Source organism: Aythya ferina, assembly GCF_964211825.1.
Source record: "Aythya ferina genome assembly, chromosome: 10".
Lineage (NCBI taxonomy): Eukaryota > Metazoa > Chordata > Aves > Anseriformes > Anatidae > Aythya > Aythya ferina.
This window is the reverse complement of record NC_140306.1, coordinates 17,597,157-17,622,883: the sequence shown is the minus strand read 5'-3', so window position 1 is coordinate 17,622,883 and position 25,727 is coordinate 17,597,157. Positions and strand designations below refer to the sequence as shown.

Genomic DNA, 25,727 nt, shown 5'->3' with positions numbered 1-25,727 from the left:
TAATCCTTTCAGACTAAGAGAGTACCATGTTTCCCTTTTTATTATTACTTTTTTACTCAGTTTTTCTTTAGGTTTTCATTCATTGTCATATTTGCTGTTTCATTTGAACATTCTGCAGGAAGCTGTTTAAAACTAAAAAAGAAAAATGTTCACAGTGACTGGGAAAGACTAATAACCCCTTAGTGTTGGGTGTCAACAGCATGACTTTGTATAAATTTATGTCTTATACTGTATCAGGGAAAAATATTTTGTTTGATATTTACTTACAGATTTGGATGCTTTTTCATGTTCCTAACAGTAACTGTAACTTTTCCTGTTCCTCACACATGAAATTGGTATCTACATGCTTTTATCCATGCCTTTATATTTTATTATCTTCAACAAAGAGAATTTTGCATTTAAATATACATTCTAATATCTTACTGTGATAAAACAGGCAAAGATATGGCTGAACCAAACAACTGCACTACTTTTTTTTGCTGAGGCAGATATGACTTGGCAGTTTGAGTTTTTCTTCCGAGACAGTCACATGTACTGTAGTCACCAGAATTGTGGTTCAAAGCCCACAGTGATTATCTGCATGGCTTGCTCTGATTAGGAAGTATTTTCTTGTTGTTGTTGTTGTTCTAACAGGTTTGCTAGAGCAGGATTTGTGTAAGAGTCAAATACGGACCATTTCTAGGTACTATTCAGTGATAAAACTTCACCTTTTTTTGACCTCAGATTGTAGCAAAATTATTGAACGCAATATTTAAACAAGCCTCAGTTATTCACAGCTCAAGGTTCACTGTAAAGAACACACTCACTCAGAGACCAGAAAAAGTGAATATAGCAGCATTTCTGAATTGCAATACTGGTTTGTGTGTTGAGAGAGCCTGGGTCCTCACAGGCATACCCTGTCACAATTCCCCAGCACCACTATATGCTGAACACTGTATAAGATACTGTACAGGAGTGCAGGTCCATCCATAATATATAAACATGCTACAGAATTACCTTTTAAGTTTTCCCTTACTTTTTTTTGAGTGAGTTTATTCTACCTATAAATGTGGATCAAGCCCAGTAGGTCTTGGACAAACCCAAACATTCACCTCATTCTCCTTAAATCTTCTTCTTGCGATAGATTTCATTTTCACCTCAGTGGTACATAGCATTTTTTAAGATGCTCCAAGTTCTTTAACATTTTTACCACGATGGCTGCTACTAACTGAGGAAATGCCTCAGTGGCACAGAGGTATACAAGAGGGAGGAAAAATATCTCCATGAAAAATGTTTTCCTTATCTCATTTTACCGAAGTGTATTTTTCAAAGCTACTATAACTAAAAGAACGCTGTAATAAAAGTTTGGCATTGCTGTTAATGGCATAAAGTATTTCTTTCATAAGAACAAGGTAATGTCTTGCTGCTCACACACAGTATCTCTGTCTCAGCAGTATAAAATTAAGAGTATTAGGATTTGTTTGTATTTACAGAAATATTTTAAAGCAAAATATACAGATATCAAGAACAAACTTCAGCTTTGCAATAACAAGTTCACAGTAACATTTGGAATCACTGAGACAGCGTGGCTGCACCGAGCACCTCGGAAACAATCAAATGGTTGTGGAAGTGGGAGTGCTTTCATTTTGTTGCTATTACAGCTAATTTGTCAGCTTCTTGTTACTGCTACATATACTACAACAGCAACTATTTTGATATCAAAAGGTTGAACTGTTTTATCGGATTTGTGACAAATTTCACTTCATAATGAAAAGCTTTCTACATGTAATATTCCAGCTGGAATTCTCTTTCTCTTTCCCTTTCCTTTTCTCTTTAAAGCTGCATAGGAGATAGCACTCATGGAGACGGCAGCACCAGCATCAATTTGATGAGGAATGACAAATTCACTTTCAGCTAGGATTATTTTCTGTTTCGCTAACTGGTTTTCTTTTTAGGATATTTGTACACAGGATTTCTTGCAGTGACTTAAACATAACGGTATTACTGTAGCTACTAAAGTCTTTGAGGTAATATGTACTGGCTTTAAAATCCTATTTTCAATGATATTGTCCTGTTTTGATATTCACAAAGTTCTTACAGAAAAAAAAAAAAAAAAAAAAAAAAAAAAAAAGTATCTAAGACATCTGAGAAACTGGTTTTCTGTTCCAGACCACGGAATATATACAGTTCAATACATGTAGCATCTGGCTCTAAATTAAATGATAAAAACTATTCTCTAATTGTCAGCAAAGCTTAATTGCTTTCAAAATATAATCTCAGTTTGTACAAATAGCTATCATCCTTTTTTGAAAAAAAATAAGTTCTGAATAAAGACAGTGAGGGATTTTTGGTATCACAAAATTAAAGAATTTTTCTAGATAAGTCTCATATATATATATTTATGGAATGTATTTACTTCAGAGTTATTTAAGAACTAATTGGTAAAATTCAGAAATTATTCTTAAAAAAAATTATTGATAAAACTGGTTCAGAGAAGTCTTTTTTTTTTTTTTCCTGATCATTGTCCTCCTGAGATCTAAAATGTATGATTAGTTACATCATACCTATTTCCTCTAATGTAAACCAAACATCACTGAAGTATAGCAGATCTAGTTTTGCAGATTGCAAGTTCCCTTTTTTCAATTAGGATTGCATTTTAAGAGGCCTGTTTCTCATCTGTTAAATTTCATTATATTAGAAAATGCAAAATACTGGCATGTTTTGTGTAGTGCCCTAATAGGCTTGTATAATTTCTCCTCCCCCATCAAAGTCAACCAAAAATACACCAGTAACATATTTTCCTTTACTGAATTAATTCAGAGTCTTCAGGGATCATCGTGTTCAAAGGTTTGCACGAGAAAATGTCTTCTGGGAACGGTACTTGTTTGAAGTGGATTTAGTTGGTCTAATAACCCATACTGTGATACTACATTTTTACTGAATGAAACACAATGCCAGAAGTAATTTTCTGTGAATTTAAATGTATAGGAAGCTATGCATAACAAGCAATGCACTCTCAACAGGATGTTTCATTTTAGAACAATAGCATGTGGTTGTTGTGTTTGATTGCTTAAACATAATTTAATAATAAAATACTCTGCATTGCTCTGTGGAGGATCTGAATTCAGAACATTCAGCACATTCCTCTCATTGATATCTGCACCACCGGTCTAAGCCAAGATACACACAGATCAGTTGGGTAAAATTTTCTTTGTGCGACATCACTAAGTTGATAGTATTGACCAAAGTAAAAGAACTTCAATCTGACGTGAAATGTATATCTGATATCACAGATTCTTGGTGGGAAGGATTCTAAGTGAACTAAATCTGGGTAGCTAAGTCCCAAAATAGCTGTATAACCTCAGAATCAGATAAAACATAGTAACTTTCTCTGACATAAGCTGAAAATTCACTGCCTTTTAAAGAAGTGTTAGAATTAATGTAGTTTGATACATGGACTTTTAGATTCATGTTTCACTCAAAGTATAAACATTAATATAAACAGAGCAGCTTAGGAAATGTGAATAGAGTGGACACACAATGCCTGTTTCTCTGAGGCATTTTTCAGAGCATCATTTTCCTGAGAAATGCATTCTTTTTTTTTTTTCTTTCCCTCTTCAAGGCAAACAAAACCTTGTGTGAATGAAAAAACCCAAACCAATAAAAAACCCATCGCAATCCTGCAAGCCAAATGCCACATCTATTTTGAAATTTTTATGGAGTCAAAGTTATTTGTGTACAATTAGCAAGCCACACAGTCTAATTGCAGGTTTAAAAAATCCTCATGCAGAAGTTAAACTTTCAGAAAGTCTTGCCAATGAAATTCCACCCCCCTCCCTCCCTCTTTTTTTCAGAAATACAGTCCTGATTTTGTTTTTGTCTTTTAACTAAATTACTTGCTGATCCAGCAGATGTTTACAGCTCCAACACTAATATCAGGTCATTTACTTTTTCGGTTTCTGCCCAAAACTGAAGAAGTGGTAAACAACACCAAGAAAGCTGAAAGCTAACCAAGAAGTACCTGTAAATAAACTCACTCCCATCCTTTACTGCTGAGCACTTTCCTGTTTGGACAGGAATTTAAAGCATCAATTCTATTATATAAAATATCATTAAATAAGACAGCACTTACCTCCGCTTAGTATAATGACAGCTATAAATATTGCTAGGTCACTGTCATCTAATTCCAGTGCATTGAACTTCACAGCGAACTCAAACTTGGGCTCCATAAAGTCACAAAAAGGTTTTCTCAGGCTCTTCAGAAACTCCCGTGTCATGAAACCTTGTCCATCAGATATAAGAACTCCATCTTTATTCATCAGAGAAGCCAGGAGAGTATATATGATCTCATGGACACCGTATTTCAGGAGAGTTACTTGATCATTCAGGTCAAGATTCACAAAGCCTGGAATGTTCTTGGCAAATTCTGTGATCTCCTGCACTGCCTCCACAGAGCGAAACTGACATCGCTGGAAAATGCGAATTGCTACCTCTTTGTTCTGCTCCTGCAGCGGTGACACATGCTTACACTTGATCTGATCTTCTCCCATCATTAAAGAGTTCATGTCATAAATAACAAATGGCTAAAAATAAAAGGAAAAGAAAAGTTACTTTTACATTTTTTCTATGACCATTTGACTTATGAGAAACTGAATTATAATTCGTCAGAAAACTCTTAGGAATGTCTGAGAAGTGTATCAAGGTTAGGTGCTTTGGGGTTAAACCTTCATAAACCAATTAAAGTAAATATCCTCATAATGTTAAAATGACTTACAGAAAATACAAGTAGTTCCTAAGGATTTCTCATGCTTTATGAATGCAAATGCTAAAAATAGGACTTTGGGTGACATTTTTCTTAACTAGAAGGGCAGGAAGGTAGGAATAGATAATTAATATAAATAAATAATTTTTCATTAATATTAATAAATAATTAGAATATTCATGACACTCCCTTCACTTTACAGAAGTTCTGTAATAACAGAATTCAAAGTTTGGAATACTTATTAACAAACAAAAATGTTAATGCTTTTACATGAATTTTGCTTTCTTATATTAAATATATTTATTATATCTCTTATATTAAATATAATCTTGTCAGTATACAATGACATGTCTGCGTTTCTGCTGACACAACTTTTTTTTGTGGAAAGATATAGGATGTTCATATTTTGATTACTTCATATGCTGTTACGTTCAAGTTCTAGAAAGTACTGTAAGTACTATAAAATTTATGGTATTATCTGATAAATTCAACCTTTCACTGCTAATTGCTTTAAAAATAACAAAGTTAGGATGTGTTATGTTTAAAACTTGTCTCTGAGGAAGAGATCACAAATAACATGATACAATTCAGCAGCACAATACAGAACACAGGAATGAGTTTGACTGTGAAATAAATGCAACTGGAATAAATCAATTTTGAAAACAGATGAGAAAAGTAACTTTTAAGAAAAAGAAAACTTTTCTTTTCAACAATCTGTTTCAGGATTTGCAGAAGTATCCTCTGGTTTTAAAGAAATGGTTAATTGAGGATTTCTTGAATTTATCTGAAGAACCTTTTCCATAGAGAATAAATAACTAAACAGTTCAATGCTGCTTTGAACAAATACCTACTGACATTAATATGCTTGTTAACATGCCCGATTAATTAAAATACAAGGAATTACACACCAACAATTGGACTAGAGAAGTACATTTTAAAATTTAAAATCCTTTATGATTACAGATTCTAATGCCTTGTGGGTGCTCATTCTTAAGATTTCGTATTCACTTTAAGCTGTAGAAAAGATTAGAAAATAACCTAAGACAACCTGTACAAGGGCAGTAGTCCTCTCTCATAGAATTAGCTTGTGGAACCTTCTAATATTCTATTCCAAATTCATTAAACCAGTTTTTCAGTCTACTCAGTGCCAAATTCTTAAGTTGAACACAGATCTCCAACCCGCTTTCGCTAGGAAGAGAGGGAGGGATGACAGCTGTCATAGCTTTGCCTTTAACTGATACAGCTGCTTAGAAGACAAAAGGTCTATCTGTGAACTCAAATAATAGTATCCACACAAGAGGATTTCAGTTTCTAAACTCTTTTAGTTAACTCAATATTCTGCTGCTTACAGGACCAATGAAATTAGTGCTTGCACAGTAACCACAGGCAATCATAGCTCCAAACCATGAGTTTCAGTCAAATACAGTGTTTTTTCCACTTGCACTAGGATTTCAGTGTGAAACTGAAAAAATAAACACACAGCCAGCAGGATAAGGTATTTTTCAAGTTGGGGTGCTTTTTTGTCAGCAGAAAAAAAATATTCTCTATACAGTTGCACATATGTATATGCATGCATATGCATACATAAAGCACTGCTATAAAAAGACTGAGGGGAGGCTTTTAAAAATGTATATTTTAGTACTGGTAGGTCTTTCCTTTCTATTCTTTCTATAAAATCTTAAGTGGCAGCATCAGTACAAGAAAAATTTGTCTATTCTAAGCATGTATATGTGCTTTAGAATGACCATATTATACCATCATTCTATTGACATTAGGAGATGACAATCAAGAGTTAAAAGTCATTTAAAAAAAAGTTCAGATGAACATTGTGACTAAAATCTTATGTCAAATGAGCACTTTATATCCCAAAAGAGGATGAATTACTCACCCAGTAATTTTAATTCTGACATACTGACTTAATATATCTGATCATTTTTCAATTGATGCAGTCTAACAGTAATTTTAATTTTGACATACTGACTTAACATATCTGATCATTTTTCAATTGATGCAGTCTAACAGTCTAAGGTCGAGATAGATTTAAGACACCACACTTAATAGGTGGCATTAACTCATAAAACCTATTAATTTGAATGACAATGCAATGAACTGATTATTACTGGCTACCTTACCCTTAAAACTTGCAAAACATTCTTATTCACTGTTAAAATACTTGGTGTTTGTGTGATGAAGAAGCAGGAAATCAGGTTATCTTCTCTGTACTTAAATTTAAAGAATCCAGTACAAGAAGCAATAGAATCTCCTAGCACAGTCATTCTGCTTCTGAATAAAGAAATTTCCTTGCAACTTCCTTCCCATATGAATTCTCCTATTATGTATAAAATAGATGGAGAGAATCTTTTGGGGGGATATATCTGTGCTTCTTGCTCAAATGATAAATTTGACTTTTCTTTTGGCTGTGATATTCACTTAGCAGAGGGATTTCTTGTGCCTAATGAATGCTCATCTGTGATTGATCTTGTCTTCTCTCCTTTTCGCTCTGCCAATCACATCTATAATCACTACAGCATAGTATGAAGCTTATGATGAACTTGTAGTACTACAGGTGTACAGTGGGCAGCTGCAGAAAGAATAAGCCTCCTGGTGACATTTTTATGATGAAGGGCAATAAACAAGACATATGATTACACACTCCACTTCTATTATGTTTCCCAATGCAGATACCTAGTTACATTGAACTGCTGCATTAATTCTTTCTCAGAAAACTGCTTCTAGTATGGAGAGGAAAAGGATTGTGGAAAGACTCTGAAAAAGCAATGATCCTTAAGTGGATTTAGTGTATCAGCTTACTGCACAATAAATAAGCTACGGTAGTTCAAACTTTACTCCATAATGATTAGTTACTCAAATTGCAAGTATCTAAATTTGTATCACCATATCTAAAGTTTTTTTTTTTTTTTTTTTTAATTCTTCAACCAAACTAGAGACAATGTTAAAATTATGATTTTAACTGCCCTTAGAAAGACAGACCAACAAAAAACAAATCCTCTCCTACCTTTGAAATTTACAAAGAATATTAAATACAGTCTTTGTTGTAATCCTGGCAATAAAATTTCTGCCAATCATTTCAGAAAATGTCAAACAGTTAGTTTTGGAAAAGCTATTTTTATCTTTAGTTTCTAAAATAGTGATAACATTTTTTTAAAAAACTACCACAATTATCAGATCTTACTTGTCCTTCTTTCCACTGATACCAGAAGTTAGGTACTGCCAGTGAAGTTTCCAAAGGAACCCACAAATACATGTATCTCTATTCCTTACTTTTCAAAGTTCAGTTTGTATCAGCATAGAATACTGATCTGATACACAATAATCCAGTTAAAAGCAGGAAGTCATCAGACCACCATAAGTATCATAGTTAAGGTTACTGATGCTGATGGTACTGTGAATCATTTGACACTTACGAAAAGGATATTCCTTTGAATAGAGCCAGTACTGATAATATTTTATGATGCTATGCTATGATACGGATGCTTGAAGAATATAGCAACAAACTGCTGACAGCTAGATAGCCACCTTAAACAGATAGTGTGGAAGATAACCTCTGATAAAGGAGAAGGAAAACGGGAAGAATGGATCAGAGAATACAAAAAGGTTAAGATGACCTTCAAATTCTTGTACTGGTTTCAAGTATTTTATTAGGTGAACTTGGAGTTTTTTCAAATAATGTTTACTTATCCTATCTAAAAACATTTCCTGTGTTTCAGACACAGCTTGAAACATGCAACTGCCAACAGCAAAGTTTTTTTTTTTTTTAAAAGATGTGTTGTCAATGTGGTAAATCATTTACTCAAAAGAAAAAAAAAAAAAAAAAACAACAACAAAACAAAACAGAGGGAACTAACTGATTTGTCTGTCGTTTTTCCTGTCAAGATCGCCCTCGCCTTGGCTTTAGTCAGAGGGAAGGACTTTATGTATGAGTCATACAAGTGCTTGGCAAGTGCTCGCAGATCAGCAGATTCAGGGTTTAGCTGGTCGATGTCGCTGGAAATCTCTGCCAGAAGCTTCTCCTTCTCCGCTTGTGGCATTCGCCCAAACCTGATGGCTGAAAAAGATGACAAGTAATTTTCATAGTTATAGTGTATATGCATATTTTAATAGCTTTTTTTTTTTTTTTCTGCCACCTTTATTATAAGTTCTTCATTTTTTTAATTAAAATAGTAGGTAGGCAAGTAAGACTAAGATGATTCTATCCAGTATTATGGGCAACCTACTGAAGTACTTCAAACATATGCAAACAAACCAGTCTCAAAGAGGAAATAATCCGTGTCCAAACAGGAAGATTACAGTAACTTGCTTAGAAATGCAAAACTATTAGTTCACCTGACAGACAGAATTGGTGAAAACCACTGATTCTACCTCCAATCTAAATAAAATGTAAAGAATCTTTAAGGTATTAAAATTCAGTTGGCCTAAGGTAGGAAAGAGTGTTCAGCCTTGCATGGTTTTGGGCAAACCACCATGTGGATCTCAGCTTCTTCATTTGTTTAGAAAAAAAAACACCCACATACCTTGCAGGAATAGATTCCTAAATAGTACAACAGACCTTAAGTTAGCAAGCAATATAAAATGTTACCAAAATAATTAAGGAATGGGAAAGAAGGTTGTACAGGGAATAAAATAGGAAAAGGCTGAGTTCTTCACGGTGACCCTACATACATGCTGTACTGACAGAACAGGAAATGGTTCTGCCTAGTCATATGATCTCACAATTGCTCTACACAAATGTAAGGCAGGTGCTAAAAATTGTAGTTTTCACCTACATACTTAATAGTCAAGGCAGTGCTTATACTTACGGAGATTGACTTGGAAAATATTTCAAGTGAGCCATCCAGATCAAAGCTGACTTATCATATCATATTTCAGTAACCAGGATTTATTTTATAGTAAGAAAATAAAGCAGAGCAACAGAGCATCAAAACAAAAAACAGAAGGAAAAAATAAAGGTTTGCATTTTAGCCTTAGGAGGAAAGAGAAGTATTATAAATATTTTTTCAGTGGTTAGTGTCTTTCCTGGTTGAAGAAAAATTGCTCTTAAAAACATACATATGAATTGTTATACTTGGGATGTTTATTTTGGAAATCATCAGCCATTTTCCTGTTTTGAGGATGCTGGCAGTGTGCTGATAAACAAAAATGACACTTTTGTGTTTAATTGTGTTAAAAAAAAAACATGCAACATATAGCATTTAGTATATTGATAATTTCTCCTATTTCATAGTATTCTTTATTTTTATTTGTTTGTATGCTTATTTTTTTTACAACTCTACTACATTTTCCTTTCAGTATACTTAGTCTCTGAATGATGTTGCATATTTCATATTTTTGGGGCATTTTTTGAGCTTATGTGTCAGAATAAAAATCAGCATGAAAGAAAATCTGGTTCAACAGGAACAAATTAACATTTATTTTTTTCCTGTAAATGTATGTTCCTTATAATTTTTTCATGAAGGAAATTTTGAATGATTGCCAGATGATATTTGTTTTGGACCATATATACCATGGTACTTTTTTTTTTTTTTTCCTCTCATGGGGAACACTAAGTACTCTTAGTCAGCTACTAACAATAGTTTTCAGTGAGACATCACTGCCAGCCTTCCTTATTTCTGAGAGCAAAATAATTACAGAAAAATGATGAACTTAGTTTATATGACATACGGTAATGGCTCAAAGAGACTACCAGCATTCTGTTAAGATATCAATGTGAATGGATGTCAAAGTTAGTGATGTATAAAAATTGATATAAAACAAAAGGAGTTCATATTTGTACTTAGTGTAACCTAAATAAAATGATGAGAACATTCAGCACGACTACCAAGGAATTAATTCAACCATATAGGCTTCAATGAACTCTGCAAATCAAGAACATTTTGTGGTCATTTTGCAGTTAAATGGATTCTATCACTGTTCAAAATTCTTATTTGTTGTTAACAGAAACCGTTCCTTGATTTTTTTTTTTTTTTAAATACACATGAAAGTTGGTAAAATTGAACCCATTATACTAATGTCTGCATGTTAGATATTGAAAATATAAGCCAAAAGAAATAGGAAGCATTTAATGAAGTAAACACAGTGAAAACTCACTGACAACACTGGATAGCATTTACAGATTTTTGGTGATATATAAGGATAAAAAATAAATAGAATTTATTTATAATAAATATATACATTTATTTATAAAATAAATATATTTTTTTAAAAAGAATCAAATTATTATCACCATAATAAAGCTAAAATATATTATTGCATACATATCATAAGTAGTCGTTAAAAAGACAAACAACTACATGTGTTGTCAAGAAGGTGTTAAAAATAATATAGCCAATAAAAGCGTTTAAGTTTAATTAGTTCATATCAAACAGAGCTATACATTCGTTACATTTTTATTTTCATTATAAATTATTATGTTCTTCATTAAACCTTGTTTCAGATTTAAAATCATAAAATTTGTAATATTCATGGTATTATATTTTATGATTAATTTGTTAAATCTGTATTTATGTAATACCTTCATCAATGGAAAAAATCTTGTGATACTTTAATGCTTCATATTGGTTTCTTGCCAACACATTCGGCTCCTTCTCAACATCTTTTTTTTTTGATGACGAATTTGCAAACTGAAATCTTAAGTGAAGTCTAGCAAGACTTGTCAGACTATTACAGTAAACTTTCTAATTTGGAAGGCAAAGCAAGGCAAATATTAGCTTCATATAAAGGACTCTTAATAAAAAGGGGAGATCAGAGTTGCTAACGTCTATAAAATGTTGATTGCTCCCTGAAATATATGGAGTGCAATTTAGTACGACCTGAGGACTTCTTCACACATAGTAAGAAATACTTAACAATTCTAAGAAACATGTCCTTTGAGAGATTTCATAATCCTATCATGAGCTAGGTGCTTTTGACTAGATTTTCTTTTTTTAATGATAAATTCTACTTGTAAAGTATTTTGATATTTTATATTGAATTAAGGAAATTTATGGTATTATTTATAATAACATTATCTTTGCAATAAATCATGTATTCTTAATAGTCTGATTCTATATACTAATTCTGTACATACTATGGAAATGAAGCTTGACTAAACACCAGTATAAAACATGATTCTGATGTGGACCCATTCTTGACAGTCATGGTTTTCAGAAGCAAGCTTATAATCTAGAATTTCACTATCACAAGACCCCCAAGATTATTTTTACGAACAAGGGATAAAAAATGGACAGTATATTGCTTTTCCTTCCTATCTTTTAATATTAACTTAGCTCTAAAATAATTTATACGCTTCCCCAAGGCATTAAAAACAATAGGAATTTCCACTTTCTTTTTCTTTACTGGAAAATTCTTGACGATATACCACAGCGTGTACACAAACTATGCCACTGATTACTGGAATAGAATTGTTTGATAGAGAGATTTTATTAAAGCAATCAGGGGTTTTCAAAACAGACTCTTTTGTCATTAGAGAATAACTAAGAGGTATATATGTATTCTTTTAAATAACAGAGTCCAGACGGGTAACATTTTGCTGCAAATTCAAAAATGGGTGAATATAATAACGCCTTTTTTTGTTGTTCTTTTGTTGTTTTTTTTTTTTTCCAACTACATTTCTATAAGTCACCAAAATGTCTGGGGGTGGGGATTAGCAGAGTGGTATTAGTTTCTTTTTTAAAACTTGTGGCAGTTTTCCACAGAACTGTATTATTGAACAGATAATGCTACGATAAAATAGGCTTACTTTTAGCTTAGAGTATAAAATGACAGCATAGTATGTACAGTTTCTACATATGCCTTGTATCCTATACCCTGAATACTCTGCATTTTCTCATCTTGCTGAGTCTCTTAGAAAGTAAATTACAGTATTCATGCCTGCAGTTTGGTATTGTTTAACAGCAACCTATCAACAATTTGTTATTTAGCATTTACAACAACACTCTATAGAATTTATAATAAAAGGCAATTTACACTGTATTTGTTTTCCTTATGGAAAACAAGATAACTAGGGGTGTTCCAGAATCATGTTTCCAGTGTGTTAACATCCAACAAAGGATAACCAATTACCTTTGCAAAGTAGACTTGTGTTATAATCCCTAGTGCTTCTAATACAAAACTATTTCCATTACTTTATAGATTGCATTGGAGATCATCACACATTTATTTACTCTTAATAGTTCTAAGTCTTCTACTTAGCCAAGAGAGAGAGAGAGAGAGAGAGAAATAGGACTGCCAAAGGTAGCATTGAATTATGTAACAAGCCTTTTTGTTAAAATGCTGAGGACATTACTTTGAAAGGAAATTAATACATATTGCTATATGGCCACCTAGGTTATAAGCATTAATTTATATTCTTGAATGTTTGTATGCTATATTCAGAATTGACTTAGATATCGCAAAGCTTACTCATATCATAGAAAGCTATTATATCAAATGTTAAATCAGTTATCAAAGAATGCACTAGCTCTTTAGCTAATCAAAGTGGTATAGCAAAGCTCTCCTTTACTGACCTAAAAAACCCAATACTCTGACCTAAAACAAGCCACCTGAGCAGGCTTGCCAGCTATCAGATTACATCTATCAGTGCAACAAAACAGCCAGTAATATCAGCAGAGTTTGCATTTACCTGATAGGACCAAGTCTTCTTCTAAATAGGTGAATTTACTTCAAGAGTGGAAATGGGATCTTACTGTTGTCTGTACTATATTCACCTTTAGGGTCTATCTTGTTGCCTGTCATTGTAATAGTGAACTTTTATGTAAAATAATTAAGCAGTGATAAAATCCTTCAGAAAGATGCCATTTTTGTCATGTTTGGCATGTGAAAATTGTGCTTGGAGTAAAGTTTGCTATCTTTCTTTTTAAAATATTTTTAGGAGATGAATTGTATGTTTATTAGTAATCTGTTACTCCCACATGTTTCTTTGTTTCTAAATGTGTGTTTTTAGGATGGATTAATAACAGTGATCCACCTTTAAATGCTGTCTGTACACAGTAGGCTAGTCATTGTTTATTGGCATGGAATACAAATTTAAGTCAAAATTCAGTTTCGTGGTACTAGCCTGGAAGTTTCCTTTTGGAGAAGTCATTGTCTTTGTTTTCAGGGGACTGAGATAAAAGTCAGGAAAAGGTCAGTGGGTTTATGGAAGGAATGTGGGAAACAGCAGTGGGACTTTGGGTGAGAGAAGTAGGAGGGATTGGTAATCCTTGTGGAGGTTAGGGTAGAAAAAGGAGAGTTCACAGGGTGGATAAGAAGAGTTCACAGCATTTCTGGTGGCTGAGAAAATTTTCAGGGATCTGTAAATGGGTGACAGGTTCTTCTTCCTTTTCTGCACCACCTTCCTATGACCCTGGCTTCACCTTCTATTTCTCTGGACCACTTATCCTCTTTGCTACTCTATCTTCCCTCTCCTGCATGCCATAGTATAGTCTTTGTCTTTCTGTGGAAAAAACCACTTATCCTTATGCCACATTTTATGACTTGAAAAAGTCTCTATGACAGCTTCTAGACTACTCTCTGTAGCACTCTGCTCTTCTGATTGTCTAGATTAGGGATTTTTTGGAGCACAAATGAGTTCCCATATTGATGATAAATTCAGTTTCTTTCACTGAAGAACAGCAGACAGTCAGTGCAGAAACCTTGCTGAGTTTACTTGAAGCATGTGCCCAGATTCAGCAATTCAGTGCTCCCAGAAATTGTAATACAGACATATTGCCATGTGGGCTCATTTGTCCAGTACATTAGCTAGCTCTATATAAATAGTATTTTTAGTGTAAGAGAAAAAATTAATAGCATTTCCAAAAGGAAAGAACAAAACTTTTTCTTAGTGGCACTTCAGAATACAATCTGAGCAATTGAGGGTTAAATGCAGAGCAGCACTGTGGCTAGAGAAGGAAAGGAAAACAATATCCAAAGCATGAGAACACTACTGTCTTTCTTAACCTTCAGCCAAGTGGTATGTAGCATTTATACATGAAAAAATGTGACTGTTAGCTGCTAAGTGTCTCCTTGCATTCTCCCCCCGCCTTTTTTTTTTTTTTTTTTTAAGTGCCCTAACTATTCACTTTGCAATAATATATCTATGAAAAGAGAGTCATAGATTGGAGCCCTCCGGCACAAATAGTGCACATTCTGATTCCAAGAATGTAAAGTTCAGATGGTTTCACTATCCAAGTGGACAAACTTTAATCTGTGGATGTAACAGTAGAATCTGTCTCAGTGCCACTGACAACTTCCAGTGTTGCATTTCTGCATGCTTCTTTATAGAGACTCATGTCTTCACAGGCAAAATTTAGTTCTTTTTTAGAAATTTGTTTTTAAATGATGGAGGGGGCAGGTATGGTTTCATACAATCTGGAGCAACCAAAAAATGCAAATGTAGAAGCCAATACCTGAGTATAAGCACTACTAAATCCCTGCTAAGTGAACTGGTGGCAAAAGTCAATTAAAGCATTCTTTCAAGCCCTGGGGGAAATGGCAAAACCATACCTCACTCCTGCCCCTCATAACCACGGTCCCTGCTGGTGCCACAGGTTCTTCCTTGCTGTGGCTGACCAGGAAGAAATAGCAGGTGAAGCACTCATTTTAAAAATATTTCCTGGGACTTTTACATTGTAAAGCCAGAGAGAATGATCTTGGCCTTCCCCTTCTTGATAGCACTGGACATGGTTCACATTGTGGAAGCCATGCTACTAGTTTATGAAAGAATTTGGCATGCACCTTGAAAATAGTAATAATACTGAACTACTGAACTACTATAAAAATACCCACAGTAGCATTTCAAAATTAGTTTTATTTTTAAGAGTTACTGTTACATCCCAGGAACTTGAAAACCATATTTTCTATTAGCAAAACATTTCCCATACCATTTTACATTCACTGAAGTAATAACTTCACAAACCACAGTTCAGCTTCCCTCTTGGGGACAACACACTTATTTTTTCATACTGAAAATAATGAAAGTTCTAAAAAAGCCACAGAGAAATTATTTTCCCAGTCATGCTTGCAATTCTTTACCCTTAGAATTACATAAGTCTCTATGTTATGACATTTAATTCCTGTTTCTACTCAACTTTGCCAAAGCGAGGCAGCAAAGAATCTTCATTATGTCTTTCTGTCCAAACATTCACAAATAAGTATTTCCACATGAGTTGATATGTTAATTTTAAAATTCAGTGGGATTTTCTTCTATATCTTATGCAAGAGAGCAGTATTGTGATATGCTTAATGCTATCTGCTTACCTATTGTAAAGAAGGCAATCACAGAACCATACACAATTGCATACAGTTTTGCAAGCTAAGACTACAACATATAGTAAATGGAAATGCTGCTTACACAGGTCACAGATGGGAGGGCATATTCACCTCTGGATGGTGGAGAGGTCAGACAGTGCATAGTACACAGGAATCACAGCTATACACACTAATATGATGAAAGGCCAACAGCTGAATGAGCATGCTGAGAAACACTACACTCCTACTTACCACACATTGGAATCTATGCCCAGATGTGGGTATCCTAAGGGAGGAGGAGGACAGTTTTTTTTTAAACCAGTACAGCGTATGGCCCATTCATTCAAATATGTTGTGCTCTAGTATGAGGAAGTATTAACTTAGTGATGTTAACTGCCCTGGAAAAGCATTCTCTGCATCAAATTCAAGTTGCTGTTATTCACAAACTTTCGGTAAATTCTCCACTTCATTCTTCATAACTAAGTTAAGTTTTTGACTTACAGGGAAATGATACTAAGCTACAGTATGGAACAGAGCCTTACCAGAAAATAAGACCATGACCTGAAAAATAACAATTACACTAGGAATATGTTCATGAAGAATAACTTACAATGTAATGAGCAAGAATAATGGAGAGTAAAACCAACTTGTTCATTATATTATGTATTATATTGCTAAATGCAGATCTCTACCTATCTTATTTTTATATTCAGCAATCTCCAATTATATACATAGCCTGCTAAACAAAGAGGCAATCTCTCTGATACATATTTCTAAACTGCCTGGTGTAGAGAAACAGAAGACTGTAGAAGTTACAGCATCACATTAAGTAATCATATATATGCTTCATATTATTTTTGAGAAGAAACATTATTGTTTTAAAACATGCCATGTACACTCACCATTGTGTGACATTCCAACAGCAAGGCATTTCTGAAATCTGCAGTACTGACATTTATTTCTGCTTTTTTTATGGATGCGACAATTAAGATCACACCTGTCATAAATTAGCTTTAATCTGATGGTTCTTCGAAAAAAGCCCTGTAGCAAACATAAAAACATGTAAAAGGAGAGAAGAAACATTGCCAGTGTCACTGTCTTACTTCTGTAAGCATACAAACATGTTTCTACACAAACACTGAGCCTAAATTTGTTTTAAATAGGCAATGCCATGATCACACCATCTGCGTAGCAGCATGCTCCTAATCTGAATTTATTAGCTATTTTCAAATCAGTTTGATAGAAAAGTGTCTCAAAAAGCTATGGAAACTAATAGGGATCTACTGGTTTGACAGGATCCTAGGAACATAAGTTGAGAGCACTACAGAAGTACTGAGCATGAAGAATACCATGCCAACAGAAGCAAGGCTTGATTTGTTCAGTTGCTCATGAAACAATTGGATATAAAGTGAACATAACATTTTAAAAAATTAAAGCTCACTATGTAGGAAAACAATGTAGTTCACAGTGTAGGAAAAGTGTTATAAATGACCACAAACCAAAAATTCTGCAAAGAGCAGTTTGATCTCAAGTATATAAAAAGGTTATGGGTTTGCTACTTATTTAGATTGTCTTTCCCACATATTTCTTTATTCTATTTTAATTATTTGTTTTCCTTTTTGAGCTTGAGTGCTTACAGAGAATTTGTTTTCCTTTATTTATTCTATTTCTTTTTGTTTGCACAATGCTAAATTAATTTTCCAATATAAATTTCAGTGTTCTATCTTCTAGGTTCTTTTATTTTCTAGTTTGTTCCTACTTTTTGGATTTTACAAGTTTGCAAAGTACATTGGCTCATGAAAAATCCAAAAACTTGGTGCCAAACTCATGGTAATTATTACTCAAGTCTTATGAAGACAGAAACCATTATGTAAATTCAGAGTTCTGTCTTTTGACAGTCTACAGGTGCTTTCCGAGATCCATGATAAGTAGCTAATAAAGTTTATCTGAATTTATCATAATTAGTTCCTTGTAACTTTATCCTTGTAGAATAATACTAACAATAAAAACAATATTGACTCTTATTTATATAGTTCAGTGCAATGTAAGTAATCAACAACATACTGCTTTAAGTATGTTCCTCATTCAGTGCTATAATTTTTAGTTAAGGTCTGCATTGGATCTTTACTATCACTTATTTTCCTCAAGAGATTGAAAATAAGGATGATGTGAATTTAAACTCAATGAATTGTTAATAATTCCTATCTCCAGTGTTTCTTTTCTCATTCTTGAGGATAGTCAATTCTTATACCATTCACTTTCCTTTATTTGTTAAAGACACTAAGTATCAGTGACATCAAAAGTAGTCAATGGTGTTTTAAAGCAGAAAGCCAATTTCTTTAACATCATTAGACATTTCTGTAATCACCTAGAAATATAAATTGAGTAAAAAAACTCTAATCAGATTCTGTTAACAATAGAACCTGAATTTTAAATTGCTAGGAGTATTGAGCTTTGGAATTCAGCATGAGTCTACTTTTGCTGCATTTTATGAATTCAAATTCTACAAGTGATCTCCAAGACAGCAAGAATGAAATATAATTGCATAATTGACAAAAGTAGAAGAAATGCACAATAAAAATCAAATACATCAGTAATATAATTAATAAAAAATACAATATTTTAGTCTCTCACTTATTAAATTATAAAGTATTTACATTGTATACAGAACAATTTAATTTTAAAAAGATTTAAAACTCTTTTTTAAAAAACATACCCCTCTAATTTTACCAAATGATTATTTAGATGAAAATTGTATCAAATCTTACTTCAGAGAAAACACATTTGTAACTACCTACCTTACAACCTTCACATGCATGCACACCATAATGAAATCCAGAGGCCTTGTCCCCACACACACGACATTCAATAGCCATAAGGGAGTTGGAAGACTCCTCATGAGGTTTATTGTACAACTGAACTTTTTCTGAAAAATAGGGTGGGGAAGGAGGCTCCATTTTGATTGCACCTGCATATAAAGGAGATTTAAATGATAGACTCAAAGTATAATTAAATAGATAGTAGAAGAAGCAGCAAGAAATAATCACAAGCAATCACAGTAATTATAGTCAGATTCATAGGTGTGCTTCATAATACAAAATGACAAGTAGTAAACAAAGGAAACTAAACCGTAAGCAGATATTTCACTGGTAGTACATGGGCTGAAAAACGTTGAAGAGGCAGATTCTGATGGAGAAACCGTGTTACAGATCCAGTTTTCAGAACTGTAGCGTTGAGTGATTTGAAGATGGAGATTCAAAAAATATATATATGAAAACCTTATTCTCAAAAGGGCTTATGCCTTTTCCCAGTATCTAATTACATTGTATTACTTTAAGGTGTTCAGTACAACTGCAGGGAGAAGAACTGGAGTCTCTAATCTCATAAAAGTAGTCTAAGTATCTAACAGGCCCACATTTAAAAATTTGGATATTTAAAGAAATTAATCACTCTCCTGTGAACACTGTTCCACTTTGGATGCAGTCTAGAGATTAATTTTCTCTTCTGAAAATTTCTAATTATTGAAACAGCACTTTGTAATATTAAACAAGTTCAAACAAACAAACATGATATTTTTAAATCCGTCATGACCCGTCACAGAAGAAAGCTGTGACATTTGACACTATAATATTACATCAGATCACAGCTCAGGAATTATACAACATACATAAGTATTATAAAAGGTGAATGCTTTGTTTTCTAGCTGGCTCCACAACTTAAACTAGAAAGTTTTCTTTCATATAGAAACTGGGAAGAAAAGAAAGCACAAAATTATCTGAGTAAAGATCAAGATGATTTGGTGTACCTAAACTCTACTGGACTCTCTAGTTTGTTGTTAAAATGTTATGGAAATTTCTAATCAAACAAAATGAAAATAAGTTATTAGCTGTAAAAATGTATTTTAATTCACTTCATAAATAACCCAGAAGTATATAGCACCTGCTTCTCTACTACCACCAAAACTAAATACCACAATTTTCCTATCAAGAATTCCCTGAAATAATTATTGTATAGCTTTCTACAAACAAAAGTGATGTCAGTGGATCTTTAAAAAAGTTCCAGGCACAGCAACCTTTAATCTTACTATCAGTAGGAATGCAGTAGTAACTTATTTAAGAATAGGCCACTTCCTTTCTTAAGGAAGTGTATTTTTTATATAACTGGGGAAAGAGGGGCTTTTTTAGGGGCGTATAAATAATACTAGCTCACAAAGCTTCAAGGTTATGTCTGCATTAGGAACACTGATAAATATAGCCAATATTTCTATTCCATCGGTTTCTTACCTTGTTCAGAATTCAAAAGCTGCATGTATTATTAATTAATATGCTGTGTATGCATGTTTAAAAAAAAAAAAAAACAAAAAACCAAAAAAACACCATCCAAGATATTTATTTTGCATTGATTTTAATATAGACATTTTACACACAAGAGATATGAATAGGAAACTGAAGGTTTCATAAAAAAGAGTGGGATTCATGTGATTAATAAAAATAGTTTATGGTCATTTTAGATAGTATATGATAGCTTGCGTAGTCTCTAACTGCTGCTCTGAAAGGGTGAAGGTGTGCTACGTGTATTCCATCTTTCCTACCAGCCCTGTCAGAATAGCTTTTGGACATCTTTTTGTTGACACAGGGTATCTGCATCTGGGCATATTAATTCATCTAATTTCTACTGTTGGTAGCATATTTTCAAGAGCATAAAGCAAATGTGAACATGAAGAAATAATGGAAAATAAAAAGCATACTTTGGCAATCCTGGAGCTTGATATCATATTTATAATCAATGCTTGTCTGATCAGTTCTTGCAAGAGGAATATCTTCATAGTGTGGTGAAGAAATGCTCGAAAAATCAACAGTGGTAAATGGTTTTATGTCAAAGGAATGTGTATGATCATCCATCGCAGACAGATCCACTGGGCTAATTCCAAAATTAATGGGCCAAAACGGCATTTCTGTGTCAACCATTGTAATGCCTGAAAGCAAGAAAAGAAACAAACATTTTAAAAGAAGATAGTTATTTCTGTAATGAGTTTGGGTCCTAGCAGAGGCCCCATTGTCTCACGTCCAAAGTGTTGAGGTGCAAACTCACAATCATGTGCAGGTTTTAGGGAAAAGTTTAGTCCCATCCATCTTTTTGCTTGAGTTTGTCATCACATAGTGCATTAGTCTGTTTAGAAATACTGCACAGATAACACTGGGCAGTTAACCCACCTTTGAGGTTCTTCTTAGAAAGGCTCTAATGTCATATGTCATAAGAAAAAATGAGATTTGTTGGGATCCAAAGCTTAGGCTACCCTTAGAACAGAATGGCTAGTCATAGGTATGCTACTATACTAGAGTGATCTAATCTGCACTTCAAAAGGCAGCAGAGACAACTTGTGGGGCAAAGAACAATGGTAGTTAGATTCACAAAAAAATGACAAAAATATACATAGAAAAAATAATCTAAACAATTCTAGATGGCCAGATGAAATTCAATTCCATTTTAATAGCATAATTTTGTACACTTATGTACTTTAGTAGGCATGCAAGTTATTAAAAAAATAATTGTGTGAAATTAAAATACAACTGGAAACAATTTTCACCATTTTTACATGTATGGATTACTTTGACTTTAATTTCATCTCTCTATAACACAAAAATGAACAGTTAGAAATTTTAGACAATTGATTTTTTGCTTTTGCAAATTCTCATCATCATTTTTCCTATGTGTGAAAATGTGTGAAAATCTTAAGGCTTTTCATACTAAGAAAAAGAAAAGTAGTTAGCATTAAATAACGGTGCATTTACTCCAAAAAAAAAAAAAAAAAATCAGAAATACCTGAAATCTTTAGCTGGGCAAGTATGTTTTATCCCAGAATCTTAAACCTAAGGCTCAAGGAAAATTATTTTAGTACGTTCTAAATCCCATAGGTATTTATGGAGTTCTTGAAAGCAGTAAACCAATAAAAAGCTTCAATCTATGAAAATCTTCAGCAAATTGAGTAAATTTAGATTGAGATATAAAATGTTTATTTGAGTCCTCTTCTGACAGTTGGCTGAATCGGAATCCTTGATTTAGACATATTTCAACTATGAAAAACTTTGTATTCCAGTGAATGTTTCATAACTAGCATTCGTCTTTAATTTTCCTCGACTTATAAAAAGGACGTTTTAATCTAAAAATAGAATAGACAATATGGAACTGAAATAACTTGGTCACTTTGGCTGTTTAATTTGGACTTCAGACCCATCAATTAAGTGGCTGCTAACCTCTAGATAACAGAAACTTTGATTTGATCTACTTTGTATTACTCAAAACTACTCTGTCACACTGCCAAATCTGTTGTTGCAAAATGAATATAATGGAGCAAACCTGCTCTGTTACTTTGAGATGATCCCTTATTTCTAGAAGGCTATAAATAAGTGCCACAGTGACTGTCCTCCCCTATCTACTGTGCTAAGGTAGCAATTTCTGGACATGGACATAGCTCTTTCCCCAGAAAAGCTACTACCATTTTTTCTCCTTTTAGGGCTTGCAGAACAACCTTGAACACTGATATCAGCTGCTGTAAGATGTTTCTTGTTCTTAAGTTTCAGATAAGAAATTCTGACTGCAGTGTGAACGGAAGTGTTGCTACTGTATTACACACTCCATAACATACGTGTTACCTCTAGTAGAGCAAAACGGCACCCTATAGCTCATTCATACTGCCATGCCTATCACTACGTCCCTACTAACATAGAGTTCTGTAGAGCAAATGGTGTTTAAGGGTAAACTTTTGGCTAGGTTCACCTCACACTCAGCCAACTGTCTACCTGTCCAAAGGTTTCAGCCATTGGATAGGATATACAGACCCATATGTTATTTTTAATGAAACAAGACCTGCCTACTAACAACTGACAGAATTTCTAACTGCCATAAGTGGAAATTATCCTGTAATAACTCAGTAGAGGTTGCCAGAGTATCTTGGTGTTATACATGTTTGGAAGATATAGTATCTTCCAAATAGTCAACTTTTCTGTAAGCACGAGATGTAAGTCCCTGGCCATTAATACTGGTAACCATCCTTAAACAGATTTCAGAATAAAGCAATAAGATAGACTAAACTCCTTCTTAGGAGTCCCTTCATGTAATTAACCAGACCAACCCTAATAAAACAACCAACCAAACAAACAAACAAACAAAAAACCTACAGACATCTACAGATTAGATATTGGCTTAAATCTCTTTAAGCAATTGACATAGAGAGGTATGTTCACATTGCACCTGGAGGGCTACCTCAAGGGTGAAGAAGGCTGCCTACAGGCATGGTCCTGGGTGTAGCCACAGTTCATCCCGCGGAGTCCATAGGACTCAACATGGGCAGATGCCCCCATGGTGTTATCGTATGGCCAAGAAACATCTGCAGGCAAACATGTCATTAGAAGGCAGGGGGATGCTCATACTTAGTGTGGCTCTTGCACAGACCCCTTCCCTGCACTTCCCCTTTCCCACAGAGAAGGGCTGAAGAGGCTTGAGGCTTAAGGCAAATGCAAGCTTCAGTTGCTCGTGGAATAGAGATAAACTCAATTGCTTGCCACTAATCTCAATTTTTGTATTATACACGAAGCAGATGTTAAAATTAATTGGCTTTCCTGAATCATCCATTGAAACTCTCTAACAATTCTCAAACAATCTAGAGGGACTAGCACTCTGGATTACCAATTAAAAAAAAAATTGCAAACCACTGTAAGCTCTAGAGCAAGTTGGTGCTTGCCTATATTTCACTTTATAACACAGTGAATGATTATGATGTGTTGGAGAATTTGACTACGTTTAACTTATGATTAATTAATTATAAGAAAATTCTGAATCATTATAACACACAGTGTGTATGAAATTCACTATGCACAGATATCCTATAGCTTAGAAAGACTCAAATAAGCATGTAAGTGCAGGGGTCTGGCTTGCTGCAAAAGCTACAAAGGTATGGTAACTCTTCAGCAGCAATCTTCTGGTTACACAGTTGGTACAGCTAGCTTGTTTCAGCAAAGTCTAACAATAAAGCCAGAGGAGTTTCACTGTAAAAGTATTTCTAGCCTTGAACTGTGATGTTTTGGATTTTTATGAAGTTTTAGAAGCAGCACATTAAAAAAAAAAAAATTGTTATTCTAACAGTCGCTTAATTCAAGGGACTGTTTCATGCATTTTTGTTTTTCCTAACTCATTATTATTATTTTTTAACTGTGCATCTGTTCTCATCACACACATTGTATTGTATGCTAGGAATAGAGGAAATAAAAATGACAATATTATACTGAAGTAAAGAACACCCAATATTAAAAATATTCTACGATTCTGTGATTCTATATACTCAGAGACATGGAAAAGAACTGGGGGGGGACCTAACAGCTGCTACAAGTCATGCAGTAATCCCATTTTATGTTACTCACATTTGCATTCTAAGGAAATAAAATCCTCAATCAGCAGACACTTACAATACCTTGAAAAAAAGCCCATACACTGCACCCCTTACCAAGGTTAACATCCCCTGACCAGTGATATCGGTTCTTCAGGCAACTAAAAAGGCTTTGTTAAATAATTCCACTACAAAAAATACATACTTTAAGTTTTCAAAAACTCTTATGTTATCTATGCTATAATTTTGTTTACAATGTCCACTCAGGTACCTAACAACTGTACTGTAAATACGAACATACAAACATATCCACAACTACGTGTGCATATCTCTCTGATGTCTTCTTTTAAAATATATAAGGGTCTAGCATAGCAAAATGCTTTAAACAGGTAGGATTTAGTCAACACAAAGAAGTTTGCATGTGTATTAACTCCTTTTCTGCCCTTGAAAATAGTTAACTTCAGTTATGTTGTAAATCTCTATTTGCCTACTTCTGGATCAGAATATTAGAGCATTTCTTTATACAACAAAACAGGTAGGCATTGATGATCCCAAATCATTATTATTCAGAAACATTTCAGAATTGTTCACATTTCACATATGACTGATCTCAGTTGAATCATGATTATCCTCTTAAATTGAATACAATTTGCTATTACAGTGGAAACAAAATTAATTTTACTATTTAGTCAAATTTGTATTATAAATACTAGAAGAAAGAAAAACGTGCTAATTTTATTTGTACATTACTGAAAGCACTGTATATAACTTTACTTGATTTATGCTGTATCTTTGTCTATTTTCCTCCTCATGAAAAGGTGAATACCAGCACTTCCTTCTGCAAAAACAGTGTTTAATTGTAGTCTTCTCATGGCTTTTTCAAAAAAAACACAAACCCAAACATCCAAAACACAAGTCTAATCAACTGGCCACTACAGGATTCCTTCATAAAACTCAAAGATGCTCATGTGAGATCCAGAAAACAAAAACAAAAAACAAAACAAAACAAAACAAAAAACCAACAACATAATTTAAGTAGGCTAAAAAGATTTTCATACGTAAAAATCATTCTCGACCAACAAAAGACTGCAAGAGTAGCAGAGATGTCGTTCATACAAAACCAAATGGACATGCTTCAGCATTTCATCATGAAAAACACCAGAGAGAATGCTGCTGAGATAACATTACATATGGAGAGATGATACTAGCTGCTATAAGTCCCTTCACATGCATTTAACCAGTTTCCAACTATTGTCTACAAGGAAGTAAAAGGTGGCACAGCACACGAACTCATCTGATATTTGTAAGAACTGTCAGCCACAGTGACAGCTTACACTTTGGTGCTGACTGTGAGAACTA

At 33.7% G+C, this 25,727-nt stretch overlaps 1 protein-coding gene across 3 annotated transcripts in view; it reads right to left on the bottom strand.

Moving 5' to 3' along the window:
• The window catches only part of PPARG (peroxisome proliferator activated receptor gamma), a 61,315-nt gene that overhangs the window by 6,464 nt on the left and 29,124 nt on the right, over nt 1-25,727 (bottom strand). For all 3 annotated transcript variants that reach the window (XM_084531378.1, XM_084531379.1, XM_084531377.1), the window contains exons 2-6: nt 20,733-20,960; nt 18,784-18,953; nt 16,888-17,026; nt 8,608-8,807; nt 4,112-4,562 (exon numbers count right to left, since the gene is read on the bottom strand). In XM_084531378.1, coding sequence (XP_084387504.1) covers nt 4,112-4,562; nt 8,608-8,807; nt 16,888-17,026; nt 18,784-18,953; nt 20,733-20,952 — 1,180 coding nt within the window. In that variant the 5' untranslated portion in view covers nt 20,953-20,960. The remainder of the gene's footprint in view (nt 1-4,111; nt 4,563-8,607; nt 8,808-16,887; nt 17,027-18,783; nt 18,954-20,732; nt 20,961-25,727) is intronic.